Source organism: Falco biarmicus, chromosome 19 (genome assembly GCF_023638135.1).
Source record: "Falco biarmicus isolate bFalBia1 chromosome 19, bFalBia1.pri, whole genome shotgun sequence".
Classification (NCBI taxonomy): Eukaryota; Metazoa; Chordata; class Aves; order Falconiformes; family Falconidae; genus Falco; species Falco biarmicus.
The window spans coordinates 2,810,829-2,831,432 of NC_079306.1; the positions used below are offsets into that span (position 1 = coordinate 2,810,829).

Here is a 20,604-nt window from a genome sequence, read left to right on the forward strand (position 1 = left end):
CCCATGGACACTGGCATTGAGTGCACCTTCAGCAAGCTTGCTGACAACTCCAAGCTGTGTGGCAGGGTGGACGTGCTGGAGGAAAGGGATACCATCTAGAAGGAACTTGACAGGCTTGAGAGGTGGGCCCGTGTGAACCTCATAGAAATTCAGCAACCCAAGGGCAAGGTCCTGCACCTGGGTTGGGGCAATTCCAAGCACAAGTTCAGGCTGGGCAGAGAATGGATTGAGAGCAGCCCTGAGGAGGAAGACTTGGGTGTGTTGATGGATGTGAAGCTCAACATGGCCTGGCAATGTGCACTTGCAGCCCAGAAAGCCAACTGAATCCTGGGCCGCATCAAAAGAAGCGTGACCAGCAGGTGCCGGGGGGGAGAATTGCCCCTCTGTCATGAATCACCTGCTGTCACGAGGTCGGAGGTGAACCTAACTGTGTTCAGCTCTGGGCCTCCCAACATAAGAAGGACATGGACCTACCTGTTGGAGTGAGTCTAGAGGAGGCCATGAAGATGATCCGAGGGCTGGAGCCCTTCTGCTGTGGGGGCGGGCTGGGGGCTGGGGTTGCTCAGCCTGGAGAAGAGACGGCTCCGGGGAGACTGTGGAGCAGCTCCCAGTGCCCGAGGGGGCTGACAAAGCTGGAGAGGGGCTTTTAGCAGGGCCTGTAGTGATAGGGCAAGGGGGAATGGCTTTAAGCTGGAAGAGGGGAGGTGGAGATTAGATGTTTGGAAGAAATTCTCCCCTGTGGGGGCGGCGAGGCGCTGGCACAGGCTGCCCAGAGCCCTGGACATGCGCAAGGCCAGGCTGGATGGGGCTGGGAGCGCCCCGGGCTGGTGGCATGGGTGTCCCCCTGCCCGTGGCAGGGGCTTGGAACTAGATGATCTTTAAGGTCCCTCCTGACCCACACCATTATATGATTCTAATATTGCTCTTGATGTAGTTTGGATTTTTTTTCTTCTCCTCCCACCACGCAAAACTGTGTAGAAATACAGTCTGAACATTTTAAAAGCTGTCAGCAGCGTCGATGAGAAGCTGTACTTCGAGAATTTTTTTCCGTGTCCGTAGAAAGTTGAAGAGGACTTCGCAAAACTTCAAACTTACTGTCAACTGAATCGGGGAGGACAAAGTTTTGTGTGAACTTGATACAAGGTTTGCTGAGTAGTTGTTTTGATATCCTGCGTACTTCGTGAGTGGCATGTCTTGGTCTGTGGCAGCAAGGAAAGAGCACAGACCTCTCAGATATGAGCTAAAGAACGGATCTTGCATTGTACAGGTAGATTTAAGTGACCTTGTTAATTTTTGAGCTGCAAAGCAAGATGTACGGTGTTTGTGTGCATAATGGGGAGTTCTGATAGCTGAAGGCATTGTTTCTGAAGAAAAACTTTAGTATTTAATTAGAAAAAAACATCCTTTGTGTATTGATTGTTATGGTATGAGACTTGGCACAAAAGGGATCTGCCCTAAGACTTAAACAGACGGCGTATTCAAAATCTGTGTCATAAACTTCTTGCCAGTGGATATTAAAGTTTCCCCTCAGTTTTCTGTTGCTTAAAAGGTTTTTTGAAGTCAGGATGTGATTTTTTGGGTGCTCGCGAGATACTTCTTGTGCCTCTATACTTATGCTTTCCAGGTTCTTGGATATCTGATAACACTGAAAATAATAATTTGTCTGGTTTTATTCTTCCAGCATGTTCAGCTTCTGACTCAAATCCATCTTCTCGCAAGCTCCAACCCTGCTTTAAGTTCAGAGGCTGGTACTACCAGGATGTTTTTGGTAAGGCTATTCTAAAATTGAGCTGCATTAATTTTAGTGATTGCTGGTCACTGAGATATTTAGAGAACTTAATTTATTTAATTGGTCCCATGAAATTGAGACAGACTACCACTCAGTAAGGGATTGATGTTGTTAGCCTACTATGAACATGCTCAATATTTAGACAAATAATTCACATTGTGCTGACTAACAGTGCTTTGAATTGGCATGTCTTTGTATTTTTTTATTTATTATTTTCTTGGAAATACTGAAAACAAAGCTCAAAAAACCACAACTTCTGCAATTAGTGAATATTCTGTGACCTTGAAAGTTTCTGGGAAGTTGGGGAATAAAAAAAAAAAAATAAAATTCCTCTGTTCCTAGATTTGTAATGCTCAAAAATAAGATCTGTAACACTCTACTTTTTTTTTATGGCTGTCACTTCACCAGCTTTTATTTTTTGCATTATTGCGTTGCATGTATTTGTTCTTTACCTTCCATTTGAAGGCACGTTCTTTTATCTTTTTCTGTGTTCGACTTTGCAGAGTGAGCTTGGTAACTTTGCTCGAAGCTCTACACTCCTTCGTCTGTCGTTCAATCCTAAGTTTCAGACAATGTTCCAGCCATGTAACTTGAAGGGAGCGCTGCAGCTCATTGAAGATTTTCATGCCCAAGTCCAAGTTGACTGGAGCCCTCGCAAAGCTGTGAAGAAGAGTGGTATGTATTTGAAGGGACAAGAGGCAGGGAAGCATTTGCAGCAAGAATTATTTCATGCTCTGCACCCTCCAGATGAAATATGGTTCAGACTGCTGTTCAGAACGATACTTTTTATTTTTTTGTTAATTTTGTGACATTTTTAGATAAACCCATCCACCTTATTGACTCCCTTTTTGCTTCTTCAACTTGCAAGACAGTGAAGCATGTTACATCAGCTGTTGACTTTTGGCATCATAATCCTGCCATTTATTGTTCTGCAGATGATGTTTTGAGCTGCAGAAGTCCATCAAGAAACTATGAAACTGGAAATAATTGTGCCAGATGTGTTGGTTAACACACATCAAGGAAATTTTCCTTCTGTTGGAGTATGCTAGTGAAAAAAAAAAAAGCTCCAACCTGTGTCTTCCAAATAGTTTGGTTTGTGATTTTTCTGCTACCTAGAGGATGGCAGAACCTTGAAATAAACAGAGCTTTTTACAGGTGCTTTCTCATACAGAGCAAAAGAAAAGATGGAAGGGGCACGTAATTGTACCTTTTGCTGATATAAACTTAATGGGCAAAACACAGGAAATACGCAAATTCTAAAAACCAGGGAGAAAATCTCTCTCTTGATGCAGTGAAGAGAGTAAAAGAAACAGTGCTTTTGAGAAGTCGGTTGTGAAAAAACATTGTTTGTTCATTTTCATATCTGTTAATTCTTTTCACAGCCAATGAATTTCCATGTTTGCCAAAGCAAGTAGCATGGATTTTGGCAACAAGGAGAGTCTTTATGTATCCAGAGTTACTGCCAATATGTGCCTTGAAAGCAAACCCTCCCCGGGACAAGATTATCTTCACCAAGGCAGAGGACAAGTAGGTGTTAGAATTATTGAATAAAATGCATATAAACAAGACTCCTTTGTTAAGGAGAATTTCTAGGATGCAGATTCTGGGATGTCTGTGTATTGTGCAACAGCACATCCAAATAGCAATCTGCTGTACTGTCTAAAGGACTTACTGTCTTTCCCCCCCCACCCCCCCCCCCCACCCCACCCCCCCCCCGTCTCCTTGTTTCTTCATTCTTCAGTTTATTAGCTTTAGGTCTGAAACATTTTGAAGGGACAGAGTTTCCAAAGCCTTTGATCAGCAAGTATCTCTTGCCAACAAAAACTGCCCACCAGCTTACAGTACGAATCAAGAATCTCAATATGAATCGAGCCCCTGATAATATCATCAGAGTAAGTGACGCGTTCAGATTATGGTTTGGTGTTCTTCATATTTGTGTGTCTGGTTGGCGTTTGTTGCACAAGAGGAGATGTGCTGTTTGTTCCAAGGACCTTTTTGTGTGTGTGCTGACACTTTCTTAAAATAAAATGTCTGTCATCCTTAGCAATGAGAATTTCTTCAAAAAGACCTTGTCCTCTGTACTTTGCGAGTACTTATGTTACTATTTTGACTCTTTAGAGCCCAGCACTTGCAGGCAGTCCTAGTACAACTGTGGCTTCAGTAATCCTGACAAACTCATACAAATAAACTTCAAGTAGCGAAGCTTAAACAAAAGTGCTGTCTGCAGTCAGGGTGAAGGTCCAGCTGGCCAAATACCCCATCACATAAGCTAATGGCCACTGCTGAAGAAAGAGTAAGAACCAGAAACACTTAAAGCAAGTACGCCTGCACATCTGCTATAACTTCGTGCTTGCTTTTGAGAGAAACCAAGATGGCAGTGAGCTCTTGTTCAGCCTTTTTTTTTTTTTTTTTAATGTTTCTGTGGGTAGTACCTTATTAAAATAGTAGTGATGAGAGTCGCTTTATTGACATGAACACTTTTACAGAGCACATTCCTTATCCTGCATCCCAGCAGTTACTGGACAGGTGATCTGACCACAGTCATCTTGTCTTGTGTTCTCTCCACACAGTACTACAAAAAGACAAAACAGCTGCCCATTCTGTTCAAGTGCTGTGAGGAAATCCAACCTAATGAGTGGAAGCCACCTGTGGAGAGAGAAGAACATCGCCTGCCTTTTTGGCTAAAGGTACTTTCTGCTATTACTCATCCAGCACAGGGTGGTGGTTGCTGGTTTTTTGTTGGTTGGTTTTCTTTCAGGTTTCTTTGTTTGGGTTTTGGTTTCTTTCTTTTTCTTTGCAGCCTCTAGGTCCACAGTGAGTTGTTTGATAAGCCTGCAGCTCTGATGTCAAAAGGTAGTCTGATCATATTGCATGGGAGCCTGTGTTACCCCAAGTCTAGCTAGTAAACATAGCAAAGCCAGCAGCACTTGGCAAGTGCAAGCATTACAAGCATTACACACTGCTCTTGGTGCTTGTCTGCCCAGCTGCAGTACGTGATTGAACTTACCAGGGACATCCAGCATTTGGTCTCACATCCTCGTTTTGCTACATGGGTGTATTTCTAACGTTTCTGGTTTGATGTGTTGGTTTTATTTGGCTTTGTGAATTTGTTAATCAACGTAGTCTGACCCTTGCCTTACGGTTAGCAGTGTTGCCATCTTTACCAGTCAGTCACTGTATTACAGCCATGAGAAGAGGGTGTGTTCTTCCCCCTTAAAAACCTCACCCTCTAAGAGAAGAGAAGGAATCTGGGGGTTTGGGGTGGGGGTTTTTAAGTTGGAGGTATAGTGACCATGCCTGCGAGTCAGTCTAGGACTGTATCTGAGGAAAGAATTGGAGCCAGATGCCATGAAATCCAGTTCTCTAATTGCCCGTTGTATTTCACTGTTACAGTGAAGCTTCCTTCCCACGAAATCTTGTATTTATTAAGGGAACCTTTACAAAGCAATTTGGTTCTGTTGTGTCTTTCTGGCTCTCAGATTCTTTTGAAGGCTTTGGAGTAAACTCATGAATATGAAGTAATATACGGCAAATATAAATTAATATACAGCAGTAGAAAGTAAATACTTCACTTTTAGAAGCAAGATGGTGTGTGTCACCTTCTGTGGTGCTGTTTGGAGGCTGTAATAGAGAAATAGCCTATGGACTGGACTAATAAACTCTTGTTCCCTGTAGGCAAGCTTGCCCTCCATTCAGAGGGAACTGAAGCAATTAGCGGAAGATGCCAGGGAGATGCCAGGTTCACCTGATGCAGAATCTGTCTTTTTGGGGACAGGAAAGGACACTGCAGACACAGAACGTGATGAAAAATACCCTCTACTCATGCCAAAGGGACTAGTACTGACCCTAAAGCCTCTTGCCAATCGATTCTCTAGGAGAGCATGGAGGAGGCAGAGGTCTTCAGCTTTGAAGCCTGTTCTCATTCGACCGAGTCCTTGCCTGCAGCCCAGTTCCAACGCTATTAACATCCAGAAAACTGTGAAGTTGTCCCAGTCAGAAGCTCCTCCCAGCAAAGTTATGGTTCAGATTCCTCGGCTGATCCAGCCGGCTACGGTTATGCAGACTGTGCCGGGAGTGCAGCCTTTAAATGTTCCAGCAGTGGTAGGAAGCGGGGATGGCTTGGAATTCCAGAATGTGCTCTCCACTTCACATTCAGACTCCAGACAAGCTTTCTCAGCTGCGGTACCACCAGCTCTAGTGTCCTCAAATCCAGTAACTTTTCAGCCAAAAGTGATGTTGCCAGCTTTGGCCGGAGCAAAAATACGCAAACCTTGTGTTCGTAAGGGATACCAAAAGAAAAAAGGGACAAAATCTGCCCCACTGATAAAGGCTTCGGCTTTGATTCAGCCATCTCCTGTGATCCTTACTGTACCCGCTACCACCGTGAAAGTGGTTAATATAGGCAACGGTTGCAATATGATTCAGCCCATAAATACAACAGTTGGTAGAGGCACTCAGGCTATTCCAGTTACAACCTTATTGGTAAATCCATCCACTTTCCCATGTCCATTAAATCAGCCTCTAGTGACTTCTTCAATCCCTTCGTTGATTGTCTCTCCTAACCCTGTTGGTCTTTCTGCATCATCTGTTGGTGAAAACGAAGAACAGCTGAATCTGGTTCCTTCCTGCCTGGCTGGAAAGAACAAAAGTACCTATCCCACGGTGGAGCCCAAGGCAGAGCCCCCGGAGCTGTACGTTTCATGCTCCGCTGTCTCCCCCAAGGAGGAGTGTGGTACAAATCCTTCCACTTCAAATAACAGCAGTCAGGAAGAGGTAAATAAGAGCGACTGCTGTAGCTGGACAGTGGTGGAAGGAGACGAGAATGTCTCAGAGCCCTTGTCTGTGGACCTTTTGCCTCATTTAGAAGATCCAGATGAAACGGTGAAAATCGAGCCCGAAGAGTCCAATGATGCTACCAAGGAAGTGAATCCAGTACAGAAGAGGGATCTCTTATGCGCTGAAGTGAAGGAGGAATTCATGCTGGATCTTGGTCAGGAGCTGAACATGGAGGCTGAATGTTCATGTTCAGATGACCTGAAAGAAATTAAGAAGGAGCAGCACGCTTTGTGTGAGGAGAAGGGAGAAGAAGAACGACGGGCTTTGCAGTCGACTCCCCATGGTGAACAGCAGATGGATGCAGGTGTTGTTGCTGGACCACAAGTAAGCAGTGAGTCTCCAAAGAATCTTTCTTACGCAGCAGATGTTGAGGCTGAATTTAGTAGTCCGCTAGGAAGACCAGAGGATTCGTCCAGTATTGATGGCCAGTCTGTTGGGACACCAGCTGGCCCTGAAGCTGCAGGAGAAAGAGAAGGACAAGAAGAAGAGGAAGAAGATGATTTTGATGATTTTACACAAGATGAGGATGAAGAAATGTCATCAGCCTCAGAAGAATCTATTCTTTCAGTGCCAGAACTTCAGGTAAAAGCAAACAAAACTTTAAAAAATCTTGCTAATGCCAAATGTCTGAAACACCCTAGTGGAGTCAGGGCAAATCGCATTTTGGATCCAGTTGAAAGGCTGGACTGTTAACTATACAGTAGCACAGTATTGTGCTGTTTTGCAGAGAAATTGGACACCGTTTTTTCTGGGAAGATTTTTTAAGGCCAAGCTAAGGGAATATCATGCAAATACACAGTTCTAAATTCTGTTCAGTTGTAAGGACTTCCTCAACGGAGGCTGTCCTATAATAAGAAGTACTTCAAGGGAAAATTATTTTCCAGGTCACAGTTGCTCTAAGCCTGATGATCATTAAGGAGTTCCGTCTAACTTAAGGCTTTTGTAAGTGGCAGATTCTGAAATTTAATTTTGTGTGTGATACAAAAATAGGCTGTTCTGGTTATTACTGAATTCTGTCCCTTCAGTGGAATCCTCTAGTTGGTCAGATGTCAGTCTGTGAAATTGGCTGTTAGAATTACAATGGAGCGAGCTAGTTACTGAATGACATGAAAACAAACACTAGATGAAAACAATGTGACTTTTTTTGTTGTTGCTTTCTAAGGAGACAATGGAAAAACTTACTTGGCTTGCAACAGAGAGACGTTTAAGCCAAGAAGGAGATTCTGAAGAAGAGAATTCCCAGGAAGACAACTCTGAGCCTGAGGAAGAGGAGGAGGAGGAAGGGGAAGGAATAGAGAGTTCACAGAAAGATGATGAAATATGTGGAGATATATCAGAGGAACCTAAATCTGCCTTCACGTTGACAAAGACTGCCCCGCAGGTGGAAGCCCACAGAATCCCAGCAGGTAAGTTCCGTGCGTTTCTTTCGATAGAAGGCAAGGGGAAATAGAGCTGCTCTCTGCGTTAGAAGCAGAACAATGGGGAAAACTATCTGGGTTTAATTTCACTTAGCGTATCTGAGCATCACTAAGCTGTCCCTCTGGAAGTCGAATTTTGCAACACAGTCACAATTCTGTAAAAACAGTTCTTACCAGAGGCCCTTGTGCATGTGAAGAGAGTGTCTTTAGTCCATCGTAATGCATTTATGCTTCGAAAATTTGCAGGTCTAACATTTGTGGTTTGTGTCAGTTAATCCTCAACACCTATATAAGAACAATATTAAATAGTCAAATTTTTGCCAAATTGAATTTTGTGTTACAAGGTCATGTTGGGGGAAAAATAAATGAAACAAAATAATACCTTAACAGGATCTAGCAAGTAGATGAACTTGAGCAGTGCACCTTGAGGAGGTGGACCTCAGCCCGTTAGACCAACAGATTCCTAACCTAAAGACATAAAAATCTTGATGTAGCAACTCTTGGTACACTATTACATTCCATATTACATGACACCAGTTACTTATCTATGATGTTAACTCTCTTTGTGTAAATAATAAGCTAAAAGAATAATTTGCAAGTGTTAACAGCCAGCTCTCATGCTTATACTGTATCTCTGTTCACCCACCGCGACTTCTTTGCCCCTGGTATGCAGTAGACGTATCTATTAGTTCTTAGTAGATTGTTAGCTGAGAAACAGAATGGGTTTGTTGCTGTATCCAGAGATTTTTCCCATCAGATGCTATAAACAGCCAATTTAAAATACGTTAGCCAGCCTGACTCACGAGAAGCAGATTGCTCACACGCTTTTTTTTTTTTATTTTATTATTACAGGAGAGCGTAAGCAGCTAACTCATCACTAGCTCTGAAAACTTGCTTTTCTGTTGCAATATCGGTCTAGAAGAGTAGTTGTCTGCCAGCCCAGGGAATGTATGAAAAGCACCTGTACAACTTGCTTTGTGTTTCTTCACAGGAGAAAACATGAAAGCCCCTGGGAAGAGCAGGAGCTCCCACAGAACCAGGAATAAGAGGGGACGGGCTCGTGCTAGCAAAGATACATCTAAACTGCTCCTCTTGTATGATGAAGACATCCTGGAGAGAGATCCCCTGCGGGAACAGAAAGATCTGGCATTTGCACAAGCCTATCTAACCAGGGTAAGCCAGATTGGCTTGTAACCCAGAAGCAGGAACATCGGATACTTTGAGTCCTCTTAACTCTGTTCATGCCTGAGCCGCATAACTGCCGGTCCTAACTGGGTGTGCTGGATCTGGTCAGGATCGAGTTATCATTCTTCCTAGCACCCCAAATGGCGGTTCTTGACTTGCTAAGCTGTCTTTATCTTGACCTATGAGTTTTCTTGCTTTTGCTTTTCCTCTTCCCTCCCCTGTCCTGTTCTGGGGAGGCAGGGAATGTGTGGCCGTGGGGGCGCTTAGCTGCTGGCTGCAGTCAGTCCACAACACTGGCCTCCTAATTTCAGAATTTCAGTCTTGGATTTTGTTCCCCTCTCTCTTGTGAGCAGTTCAAATATATCTTAAAGGAGGAGACTTGGTTGGCTCAACAAAACTGGAAGCACTGTGTAAATTCTGAGTAGCAAGAGATCAAAGATTACTAAATTAACTTGCTTTCTTCCTGGATGTTATGTAGTCGTGTGAAAGTGTCTTGCTCTTTCCAGGTGCGTGAAGCCTTGCAACATGTTCCTGGGAAGTACGAAGACTTTCTTCGCGTTATCTATGAGTTTGAGATCAGCACGGACAAGCGAACAGCTGTGGATCTCTATTCCACTTTACAGAAACTATTGCATGACTGGCCACAGTTGCTCACAGATTTTGCTGCCTTTCTCTTACCAGAACAAGCTTTGGAGTGTGGATTGGTAGGTAGAATTAGAGAAGGAGAGCAAATTTTAAGCAGGCTTGTGTGGGAGTGAAAGAATAAGGAATTCTTTCTAGGGCAAGGAAGGTAAACAGCTGGTAAATCATTTGCTTACCTTGCTGTTTTATTAATCAGAATTGAAAAGTGTTTGTTTTAAGTCTCGTACGAAGTATTACTGTGGAGGACTGGCCTTTCCCAGTTAGGTCATAGAACCTGACTGCAGAGACGGTGTGCAGGTACTGCAAGTCTCTCTCAGATCAGCCTTCCACTTTGTGAGACAGAGGTTTTCACCTGTTACTTTCTTTCTGGATTCTCTTACCTTATGTGCAAGTGGTTCAAGCAAAACTCTATAGCTCACTTAAGTATTGATTGTACAAAGTCTTATTTCTCTTTGTCAGCCTCTTCCCAGTTTTGCAGCGGGCATCAATACAAATGGAAAACAAAAAGCAAGACAGGCATTTTATAGTTTGCTGAAGCCAGCTAGAGATGCTTGGAAATATGTTCTTGAATGTGAGGGGTGAATCTTTTTCTTTTGGTCAGTTTGAAGAGCAGCAAGCATTTGAAAAAAGCCGGAAGTTCCTCAGGCAGCTGGAGATTTGTTTTGCTGAAAATCCTGCCCACCATCAAAAGATCATCAAAGTTCTGCAGAGCTGTGCAGACTGCCTTCCCCAGGAGATTGCAGAGGTAATTGGGCATTCAGGTATCTCCTTTCCCGCAAAAACCCTGGGAATGCAATTAGCTGGCCTGCTTCACTGTTCCCACGGGCTGCTCTGAGACCCAGGAGTTTATCAGGTGTGCTATGTCCCTCTGTGGGGCATGGTAGAAAATCGAAGCTGTCTCTTCAAGAGGCTTTACATTTAACTGACCTGTGTGCCTCCTCTCTCCTACCTCCACCTTGCTTTTACCGTCTTGCAGGTGAAATTTTACCTTAGTGCCTCTCACAGAGCCTGCCTAGAACTTTGGAGGGATATTTCCATGGTAATTTGATAGCTGGATGTGGAATGATCTCAAAATACTCATGAAATAGTACCAATGCAAGCATAAACTTCCATATTGGAGGTTTGATAAGCCTTGATGTTCCACTTGCTTTCAGAAATCCTTCTGAGAAGAACGTGACAACATGGAATGAAACACTCATTTTCTCTGGATTTCTCTCTTTCAGCTGAAGACCCAAATGTGGCAGCTGTTGAAAGGACATGACCACTTGCAGGATGAGTTCTCCATTTTCTTTGATCACTTGCGTCCCTCAGCCAGTCGCATGGGAGACTTTGAGGAGATCAACTGGACAGAAGAGAAGGAGTATGAGGTGGAGCAATCTTTTCCCCAAGACCAGGAAAGATAAAAGCAGAAATACTAGACATGTTGGAACTTGAAGAACTCTGATTGAGGCTGCATTTCCAGAGAGAGGGAAGCAGCACAGTTAGATAACTGTTGGTGGACTGAAGCAGAGTTTTCAGATTTTTATTTTTTTTTTTACAGCATTTATGTCTCTTCTAACATAATTGAACTTGTCTTGTCCTGGAACTATGCTCAGTATTCAGAAATTCATGGGGAAAACAAAGTCTGGTCTGCTGAAGAGCTGTCATGATAAGAGCAGGTTTTGTGTGTTTCCTTTTTTTGTAGTTCGATGGGTTTGAAGAGGTGTCTTTGCCAGATGTAGAAGAGGAGGATGAACCCCCCAAGATGCATGCAGCCTCGAAAAATAAGAAGCGGAAGGAGATCGGAGGCCAGAACAATGACAAGGTGGGCCTGAGGTATCTCATTAGTCCACATGTCTGGACTCTGAACAAATGCATGCCCGTGAGGGTAAATGTGTCTTATCAAGAGGCATGACAACAGAAGGATTTGAAGAAAGGGGATTGAAATGTTTCCATTGTGCTTTTCTTGCCAGCAGCATAATTGCTTTACTTCTCCGGGTGTACGCAGAGCGCCACTCAGCCCTTCCTGGCTCCCTCTGGGGTAAACATTCCCCTGACTGTTGTCTTTGTGTACATGCACGTTTGTCAGCTGCAGTATGTCTGTTTCCAGGAGGTCGAGTGGGTAGATGGGATGAAGGAATGTTCATGTTCCTGCCATGAAGGGAGTAGCGATCTCAAGCTAAAGAAAAGCAAAAGGAGGACCTGCAGCCATTGTAGTAGTAAGGTTAGTTGATAGGCCAAGTCACTGGAGTGGTGAGTGAAAGGAGTCCCGCTGAGGGTCCCCACGTTGTGATGATCTGCCCAGCCTTGGGTCTCATGTCTCCGAAATAATGTGCTGAGGAAGCAAGTTAAATCAAAAGGTGACCAGTGGTGTCTCCCTCTTTGGAGCCCTGACCACACTACCTGGCCTTCCCCTCTCTATCTCGTGCTCACTTCCTGCTGCCCCTCCTTGCTGTGCTAAATAATAGTGTGTTTTATGTTCTTTTGAGTTTAAGACTAGGCTTTTTTTAAGTGGAAGATGCTTGCGTGGCCACTATGTGAAAAGAACTGTGCCTGTTCATAAGAATATAAAAGATTCAGCTTTCTTAAATGCAAACATATTGCCAAACTGAAGCCTTTGTTAGGGTCAAGGAACGCTTGGGAAGCAAAGGCCGAGATGTTAGGTTTGGGCTGGTACACCACACCTGTAACTATATGCCTATACATTGATTTGCAGGTGTGTGAAAACAAATTTTATAAAAATAAAGATTCTCCAGAGCTGACTGCAAGCCTTGTTCAGCAAGAATCAAGTCCTCAGCCTGAAGGGAAGGATTCTGGAATGTCTAAGGAACCTGCAGAAGAAAGCCTGGAGAACAGAAATGAGGGAGAGGATTTCCAGAGCAAAACAAAACCCATGTCTAGGAAAGTGGACTCTCTGGCCTCAGGTATGTGAAAGTCGTGTGCGGGCAGGTAGGTCGTTCATCTCCAAACTGGTTCACACAAATGAAAATAGGTATAGGACTTCCCAATGCAAACTCATTGAGATAATGAGAACTTCTAATACTATTCTTTTCATTTTCCCCCTTGTGTTCATCCACTCTGGATGCTGTAAACACACATATATCCAGAGGATTCCCTTCAAAAAAAGCTTTCTTGACTAGCGATATATTCTCCCCTTTTCAGGATGATCAGTCCATTTAAGCTTCTCTTGCTAACATACTAGTCTGATTCCCAGTACTACCAGTCCATGATACTGGGTTTTTTTATTCCAGTTTTCATTTTAGCACTACAATTCAAAATCACCATCTCTCAAATCTTCCTTTAAATGATCTCCTTCATGCTACTTGTTTTTCCTTCAGTCTGGTACAGACAAAAGGAAATATAATTATTACCGGATAAACAACCTGAGAGATCTCTTCCTTCCTTCAGTAACAATCTCTCAGTTAATGCTACTGTTGGAGGCGCCGCACAGGTTAAATGGAGCGGTTTAAATGCGATGCAACCTGACATCTAGTTTATAGTGGTTTTGTAAATAGGGTGCCAAGAGCACCAACATCTGTTTCACTTGAGAATTTTGTTCTGGGCAATGTGCTTAAGCTTTTTCGTGTGTTCATCACTTCTTCACGGAGCAGCTGGTGAAGAAACCCACAGTGGTGAAGAAAATTGACTGCAGAGTACTGTCTTCGAAGTACAGGATGGGTAAACTGCAGATAAAATTACAAAGCTGCTCCTAAATATTGTTCTCATTTACAGCATTATGCTCTAGAATCGTATTTTTTTAAAAAAAATCCCCTAAAAATTAAATGAATGAAGTCTCCAGAAGTTTTTCTTGCTAACAGCAAATGCTTCTTGTTTGGATTTCTTAGCAGGATCTCACCTGGAAGGAAAGATCGTCTCCAGCAGACATGCCTCTTCTGAAAAAGCTGCACTGCCTGACAGTCAGGTTCAAGAAGCAGGTGTCGGTGCTGTTGTGAATGCTGCACAGGACAGTGACTCTTCTGCCACTGGCCCCAGGTGGACACATCTACAAAAACCTACTCTAAAACTACCTCAAGAAACCAAAGACTGCCCTTGCACTGCGGGAGGTGAGGGACTAAGCCAGCAGCAGCCAGGAAACGCAGCTGTTTCTGCTGGGCCGAGCAGAGATCTGCTGTCCTCTCGCTCTGCTGCAGTGAAAGGTTTAACGGGACCTAGTTCCTCTTCTGGAAGGAGTTTGTGTCAGACTGAAGGGCTTCATTCTGATTCATCAGATAAGCTCCCTGTCTTTGGTCACGCTTCAAAATCAGGTATGAAAGACTTTGAGGGACCGCCTTTGCCTCTGGAAGGAAAACCTGAAGCAAAGCAGGGTTGGATAACACCGGGTAGAAAACCGACACTGGGTAAGAGCTGCAGCTCTCAGTCCCCTGATAACTGCATGTTGGAAACAGATGATATGGGCTGCACTGGAAATTTTCTGGAGAACAGGTTAAAGTCAAATGCAAACAACTGCTTCCAGGTGCATCAGCATTCTGAGCAGCTGGAATACGGAGTGGTTACTGCCTCCCTGGGGCAGAAGGAAGAGGAACAGCAACAGCAGCGAATCACAGAAGCAACTGTGTGCGCTAAGAACAGCAAGGTCAGCTCGACGGGGGAGAAGGTTGTCCTCTGGACCAGGTACATCTGCCTGAACTGCATCCTTCATGCATTCGGTATTTGGCTTCAGTCTTCATATTAAAGAAGATCCTTTTATTTTCATTTTGTATTCCCATTTCCTAATGTGATCTGCCCTTTCTTTGAATGTTCCTGCCTCATTTCCTCTAACCGCAGCCTGACAGCTGCCATCCTGGGCCTGTGAGAAATTCTGTCTGTCTGTGGCACTGTAATTATTGTAGTACTTCAGGCTGGGAAAGAATTATTTTTTTCTCTCCTTCAAAAAGCTTAAAAAGAGGCTAAATGCAGCTCTGCTTAGAACTGTGTCTCGTGACTGCTGGCACGTAGTAGCAGTCAAGGGAGCAGCCTGCAGGGCTTGCTCTGTGATCGTTACCCTTACCCAGGAACAAGCCTCTCGGGCTTGTGGTGGTTGAAGTGCGTCAACACTTGTTTTCAGCAGTTTCATAGCTACTGTACCGTTTTGCAGGGAGGCTGACAGAGTCATCCTCACCACCTGTCAGGAGAAAGGAGCCCATCTGGAAACCTTCCATGCCATCTCGCAGAAACTGGGCAACAAGACTGCTAGTGAGGTGAGGGGTTGGTGTGGAGAAGCTTGCAGCTGCTGCAGTGAACGGGCAGAGGGGGTGGAGGTTTGCTGTCGTGCTCATTTCCCAGACTTCACTTTGATGCTGCATCAGAGGAAAATAATCCCAATTGCAAATAAAAAGCAAACCCAAACCCAACCCTGATCTGTTCTGGTGGAGCCCAAAATCGTGACTGCCGTGGTCCTTTGTACAACATTTACCACTGGTAACTCCAGCCTTACATTTGGTACCAGGGGAGCTTCAGTGACCGCTCCTTGGGTCTTCAGCCGCCTGCTTCAGTACAAGGCATCCACTGGGTTTGGTCTCTTCACCTTCTCCACATCACTGCCTAAGAACCTTTCCAAACTGCCAGTTTTTCTCCCTGCAAGTCAGGGGAGTATAACTGTTCTTCCAAAGAAAACAGAAACCCCCCAGTGCTCTTCTCTTTCTCTATCCCTTCATGACTGAATCTCGCACAAAATGTGATTGTGGGGGGTTTTTTTAAATGTAAAGGCACAAAACACCTTGAACTTCATAATAGGCAAGTTCTATTTCCTACCACCTTTTAGGTCACTACTCATGTTGCATTTCCCTTGTTCTTCAGGTATCCCACAGGTTCAGAGAACTGATGAGGCTGTTTCATACATCCTGTGATGGGAGCTCTGAAGATGAGGAGGATGCAACTAGTACCAGTAACACAGACCAGTTGTCAGATAAAGATCTTCTGCTTTCTGAGGAAGAACCTGATGACTAAGGTTTTTCTGGCTTGATAAGCTACCGACTGCATCAGAAGGAGAGTTGTTTGCCAGTTTGCTGCTAGACAGGTGCTGTGCCTAAAGGAAAAATGCTTGCCCAGGTACTTAAGATAGCACCTGTTGGGTTTTTTTCCCCTTCACTTTCCTGCTACACTTTTGACAAGCTGCACTTCATCTGCATCAAGCTAAAGGAATGAAGAATGGTGTTAGGGTGGTAACGTCCCCTAGGGCCTGCATGGGGAGCTTTGACAGAACTGATGCTTGTGGACACTGACCTTGCTCTGTAGTGAAGACTGGGCCACCAGCTTTTGAAAAGAACATGTAAATACTGTATCATAAGATGTCTGTTTTCATGTGGGACAAACACATGGTTTTTTTGTAAGTTTTTCCCCCTGTGTTGATTGTGACTTTCCCACGTACAATCCAAATTCTGTATTTATTGTGTGGTCTTACTCTAACAGGCAGAGTAAATTCACTTTGCAAAGTTTTAAAAAACAACCCCAAACATACAAAAACAACCTCCAAAAAGCAGCTTTCTTCCTTTACAACACAACTGCAAGGAGCTGGAGTATTTAAGCCAGCCTTTGCAACAGGGCTTTTAAGAAACTAAGAGAAAGTAGCAGTTGGGCCACCTTTAAAGCCAGTCCCTTTATTTTGGAAATGACTTGAACGATACTCCTCCTTCCACTCTTTAGTAATAAAGATGTTAGTCTGAATCTGCTTCATCTTCAGATTCATCTGCTTCCAACCCTGTTTCATAGCACTGGGATAGAGTTCTTAGCTCCTCTAAGGCCTCCTGGAAGTCATCTGGCTCCACCCCAGCAGAGAAGAAGCTGGCCCATCGCCCCATGTTCAGCTTCCGCACATCCTTGTACAGGCTGTAGAGCAGCGTGTGCAAAACCGGCGAGGACTGCAGGGCTGCGAGCACAGGGATGCTTTCAACAGCTGCAGGGAAAAACATCTCTCTGTAAATAAATTGATCAAACTTTGCTGCCCTGCCCTATCCTACTTTACAAGCAGTTGCTTTACTTGAACTCAGCAGAGCTTAAGAGTTGCTTAACACTCATAATTTTTGCTCTACAAACACTCAACTGTTTTTGCGCTTTTTTTTTTTTTTTTAAAATACTTCTCTTCACCTGTGTTAGACCCTGCTGCCCTCATGTGATTGCTTCCTCTTGCAAAGTAAGATTAAGGGGTACTTACCTGCTGAGGAATAACCAGGAGGTTTGTTCAGGAGGAAGCCTTGTCTGGTCAGAAGCGGAGAAAAAAACTGGGGGTACGGAGGTAGGGTATGACACGGCTGCTCAAGCACGTGGGCTGTGCTGTAAGGGAGAAGGCAAGTGGAGTTATGCGAACGCCGCTCTGCCTTCATTCTCCAGGCCGCGTTCCCTGGTGTATAAAAAAGCCCGTCGCCAACCTGAATGCCCCGGGGAACGCTGCATGCAGGTAACACTGCAGGATCTGCTCGGTGCTCCCGCAGGCGTGCAGCGGTGAAGGGGGCAGCTCTCCTGGACGGCTGCTGCAGAGAAAAGCAATTCATGGCTTATCCTGGGGACTTGACTGAAAACGTCAGTGTCAGCTGCGTTTTAGCTGCTCTGCTGCAAAGCTGGTCGTGTATCGCCAGACTTCACCCTGGCCCTTCCGCTGACACTCCCAACAGAAGGATGACGATTCACTTTTGTAAGAAACCGCTGCTGTTGGGAGTGCCAGAGCTCTGAAGGGGAGCATGCAGCTCGAGCGCCGATTACCTGGTGGGACTTTCTTTGCAGATTCCTCGTAGCACAACAGACTGAGCAAAACAGTGGCTGACCTTTTGCTCCCTACATGAAGACAGAAGCTTCCAGGGCACATCCTGCTGGTAGGCACATAAAGTATCGGGGAGCGAGTAACCACATCGGGCAGGAAAGGGAACTGAAGCCCACGCAGCTACAACCTACGAGTCGGAGAGGAGGTGACACGTCACGATCCAGAGCACGCTCCCCATATCCCGTTACGTGTGCGTGGATGTGGAGCAGAACACCAGCTCCTGCTCAGAGCAGTAGTTCAGGGAGAGCCGAAAGGATCAGGGTTGTCTGTGCCATTACCTTTCTCCCAGAGAAGTTCAGTGTGTCGGCAAGGTGCATCATAGAGCCCTGAGAGGAATGGAGCCGGTAAGGAGCAGTGAGGGTATCGAGCGCTGCCGCCAAAATAGCGCTGCTGTGGTAGTTCAGCGATGCCTGTGGAGTGAGAAAAATGGAAGACTTACAGGACAAGTTAAATTCATCTTCCTTAACAGATTTTTGTATATTTAACTGATGCACGTTGTAAACTATGGGGTTTCTGCAGGTTGTGTTTAATGGTTTTTTCAGGTGTGGGGTAAGCAAGTCAACCGTTTGCTAACAAATGATCTGTTTCTAGTCCTCCTATTGGCAGCTTCTTAGCGCTCAGACAAGGCTGGAGTTACGTACTCCACATGTGACAAACGCTGCGGTAAAGCATTTTTTTCAGTGCCGAAAGCGAAGACAGCGCACCAACGGAAAGGCTGCAAAAAAGGGAACGTGCTAGTGTTTTTAGAAGTATGAAAAAAACATGGGAATGAGAAGTTGGCAGTTAAGCCTCGGTGAAAAAAGCAGGGAGGAAAACCTCTGCTTAGCAGAACACCCTCATGAAAAAAACTTGCTAAAAACACACAGCTGCAGAAAACACTTGGAGCAGTACATCTGAAAAAGGTGAAAGCCAGCCAAGGCATGTGGTGGCTCCAGGTAAAGCCACTGTATGTGGTACATACGTTGTAGTTTATATATGGAAATGCAACGGGAGGTTGTGGCTTGATCCCAAGGCTCCCACTGAGTGACAGGGGGCAGAAGAGCGAGCTGTGGCTGGAGAGACGGACAATTCCCAGGGCTGTGTTCATCAGTCTGTACAAATTCTTCTGAGCATCCTGGAGGGAAAAGGAGTCAAAGACACAACCAAGCCGTGGTCGAATCTGCACTGGGCACAAAAGCGGCACCGGTTCTTGGTTTTCCTTGTTGTTTACTTACTCCCATGTTACTCATGACGGGAGTCAAGCCCCAGGTCAGGATTCCTTTTCCTGAATATTCATCGCAGAGCAGTTCTGTCACCTTGGCACCGACTCCAGAGAATCCATTGTGTAGGTCACACAGGACTTGAAACCCCTGTGTAATATGAAGGCAGCATCAGAGAGTCAATTGATCTTGAGCCGAAAGGTTCCTGAGAGAAACGGCTGTTCGGGCCGTGTCAAACCTGCAGGTAATCGCACTCTTCAACATAAAAGTGCAACCGATCTTCCAGCTCCTCCAAGCAGCTGGGATCCTGCAGGAGACTTTCACCTTGTCCAAAGGCTTCCAGGCAACCGCAGTCCCTAAGGGGAAAAAAAAGGGGGGAAAAGCTTGTGTCCCCTCCTGATTTTTCCCTGAAGGCAAAGGCAAGATCCTTCTGGAAGCGATGCCCAAAGCTCCTGGACGCACCCATCGTGCATGTACTGGCGGATGACGTAGAGGCTCCGGGGATGCAAGTGCACGTTGAGGTAATCAGACCAGAGCTGCACGCAGGCGCCCGAGGAAACCTCCCCGGGGGCGACGAGGGGCGCAGGGGCCAGAGCCACGCCTGGAAGGAGATGGGGTGAGCGAAGGTCTCCAGCTCCGCGCACCCCCCGAATAAAGCAAACCCAGCTCCTGGTCCCAGCCTGCGGCTTCAGCCCTTCGCGGCTCGGGGACCCACCCTCCTGCGGCCCCGCACCCCCCGTGCCCCTCGTCCGGCCCTGCCTGGTCTCGGCGTGGCTCAGAACCCGGCGCCCCCGCACCTGGGGCCGCGGCGCTCGCTCTTCCCGAGGCACCGGCGTCCTGCGGGGTCACCGGGAGAGGGTCACGGGGGGGCGCCGGGCCGAGGGGCTTGGTCCTCGCCGTGTGGCTGCCGGTGTCCCGCGGCGCGGAGCCCCCGGCCGAGGCGCGATCCAGGTAGGCGGCCACCGGCCCAGCCCTGCAAGGCAAACGGGCGGCAGCTGCCGGCAGCCCCCGGCCCCCCCCGCGTCCCCCGGCCCCCCCGCCCGCACTCACCAGGCCACCGGCGCCTCCGGGCCCGCGCCCCCCGGGCCGCAGCGCGCCCACGCCGCCTGCAAAAAGGGCGGGTCACGGCGGGGCCGGTCCCGGTGCCGCCCCCGCCACTCCCACCCCCGGTGCTGGTCCCGGCCCCGGTACCTTTCAGCTCCAGCGCTACCAGCCGCGGCGTGGCCGCCTCCCGGCCGCCCCCGGCCCGCAGCAGCGCGGCGGCGCGGAGCTCGGCGCCATCAGCGGGGCTGCGCAGCGCGGCGGCCTGCGGGGGCGCGGGGGGTGTCAGGCCTATGCCCCGGCCTCTCCCGCCCCCGGCGCCCCCCCCCCCCCCCCCCCCCCCAGCCCCGGTGCTTCCCCCCCCCCCCCCCCAGGCCTGCTGCGCCGCCCTCCCCCTCCCCGCCCCGGCCCCGACCACCCTCCCAGCTCGCCCAGGGCCCCTCTCCACTCCTCGCCCCGGCGCCCGTCACTGTCCCCGCCCGTACCCCCCCGCTCCCGGTCCCGGCCCCGACCCCCAGCGCCCCCCACCGCCCCAGTCTCTCCCCGCCGGTGCTGTTCCCGATCGCCCCCGCGTCCCCCCGCACCTGCAGCCCCCACCAGTGGGCGCCCACGCAGCCCGCGTACTGCCCCAGCTGCAGCGTCACCGCCTCCCCCGGCATCGCCCCGCGCCGCCGCCGCCGCCACGCGCAGGAAGCGCGTCACGGGACCGCCCCCCGCCCCGCCCCCCGCCCGCGACAGCGACAGAGACAGCGACAGCGACAG

At 47.1% G+C, this 20,604-nt stretch overlaps 2 protein-coding genes across 9 annotated transcripts in view; one reads left to right on the plus strand and one right to left on the minus strand.

The window, feature by feature from the left end:
* LOC130141518 (GON-4-like protein) overlaps positions 1 to 16,516 on the plus strand; it is a 32,145-nt gene extending 15,629 nt beyond the window's left edge. For 5 of the 8 annotated variants that reach the window (XM_056322520.1, XM_056322518.1, XM_056322524.1 and 2 more), the window contains 17 exons: positions 1,682 to 1,768; positions 2,293 to 2,464; positions 3,172 to 3,316; positions 3,531 to 3,681; positions 4,360 to 4,476; positions 5,465 to 7,207; positions 7,788 to 8,031; positions 9,035 to 9,216; positions 9,735 to 9,932; positions 10,472 to 10,615; positions 11,094 to 11,237; positions 11,555 to 11,674; positions 11,960 to 12,073; positions 12,566 to 12,773; positions 13,695 to 14,481; positions 14,945 to 15,047; positions 15,646 to 16,516. In XM_056322520.1, coding sequence (XP_056178495.1) covers positions 1,682 to 1,768; positions 2,293 to 2,464; positions 3,172 to 3,316; positions 3,531 to 3,681; positions 4,360 to 4,476; positions 5,465 to 7,207; positions 7,788 to 8,031; positions 9,035 to 9,216; positions 9,735 to 9,932; positions 10,472 to 10,615; positions 11,094 to 11,237; positions 11,555 to 11,674; positions 11,960 to 12,073; positions 12,566 to 12,773; positions 13,695 to 14,481; positions 14,945 to 15,047; positions 15,646 to 15,795 — 4,809 coding nt within the window. In that variant the 3' untranslated portion in view covers positions 15,796 to 16,516. Of the gene's footprint in view, positions 1 to 1,681; positions 1,769 to 2,292; positions 2,465 to 3,171; positions 3,317 to 3,530; positions 3,682 to 4,359; positions 4,477 to 5,464; positions 7,208 to 7,787; positions 8,032 to 9,034; positions 9,217 to 9,734; positions 9,933 to 10,471; positions 10,616 to 11,093; positions 11,238 to 11,554; positions 11,675 to 11,959; positions 12,074 to 12,565; positions 12,774 to 13,694; positions 14,482 to 14,944; positions 15,048 to 15,645 lie in introns of those variants that run through there. The other 3 variants (XM_056322519.1, XM_056322521.1, XM_056322522.1) reach the window with 3 other exon arrangements.
* Positions 16,214 to 20,578, minus strand: MSTO1 (misato mitochondrial distribution and morphology regulator 1). The gene is made up of 12 exons (XM_056322590.1): positions 20,427 to 20,578; positions 19,993 to 20,107; positions 19,599 to 19,907; positions 19,264 to 19,402; positions 19,040 to 19,157; positions 18,817 to 18,951; positions 18,564 to 18,716; positions 17,881 to 18,012; positions 17,545 to 17,729; positions 17,214 to 17,312; positions 17,000 to 17,118; positions 16,214 to 16,741 (listed from the first exon to the last, which is right to left on the minus strand). Exons 1-12 carry the CDS (start codon positions 20,499 to 20,501, stop codon positions 16,503 to 16,505), a joined length of 1,818 nt encoding a protein of 605 aa, XP_056178565.1. The 5' UTR covers positions 20,502 to 20,578; the 3' UTR covers positions 16,214 to 16,502.
* Positions 20,579 to 20,604: the final 26 nt, after the last annotated feature.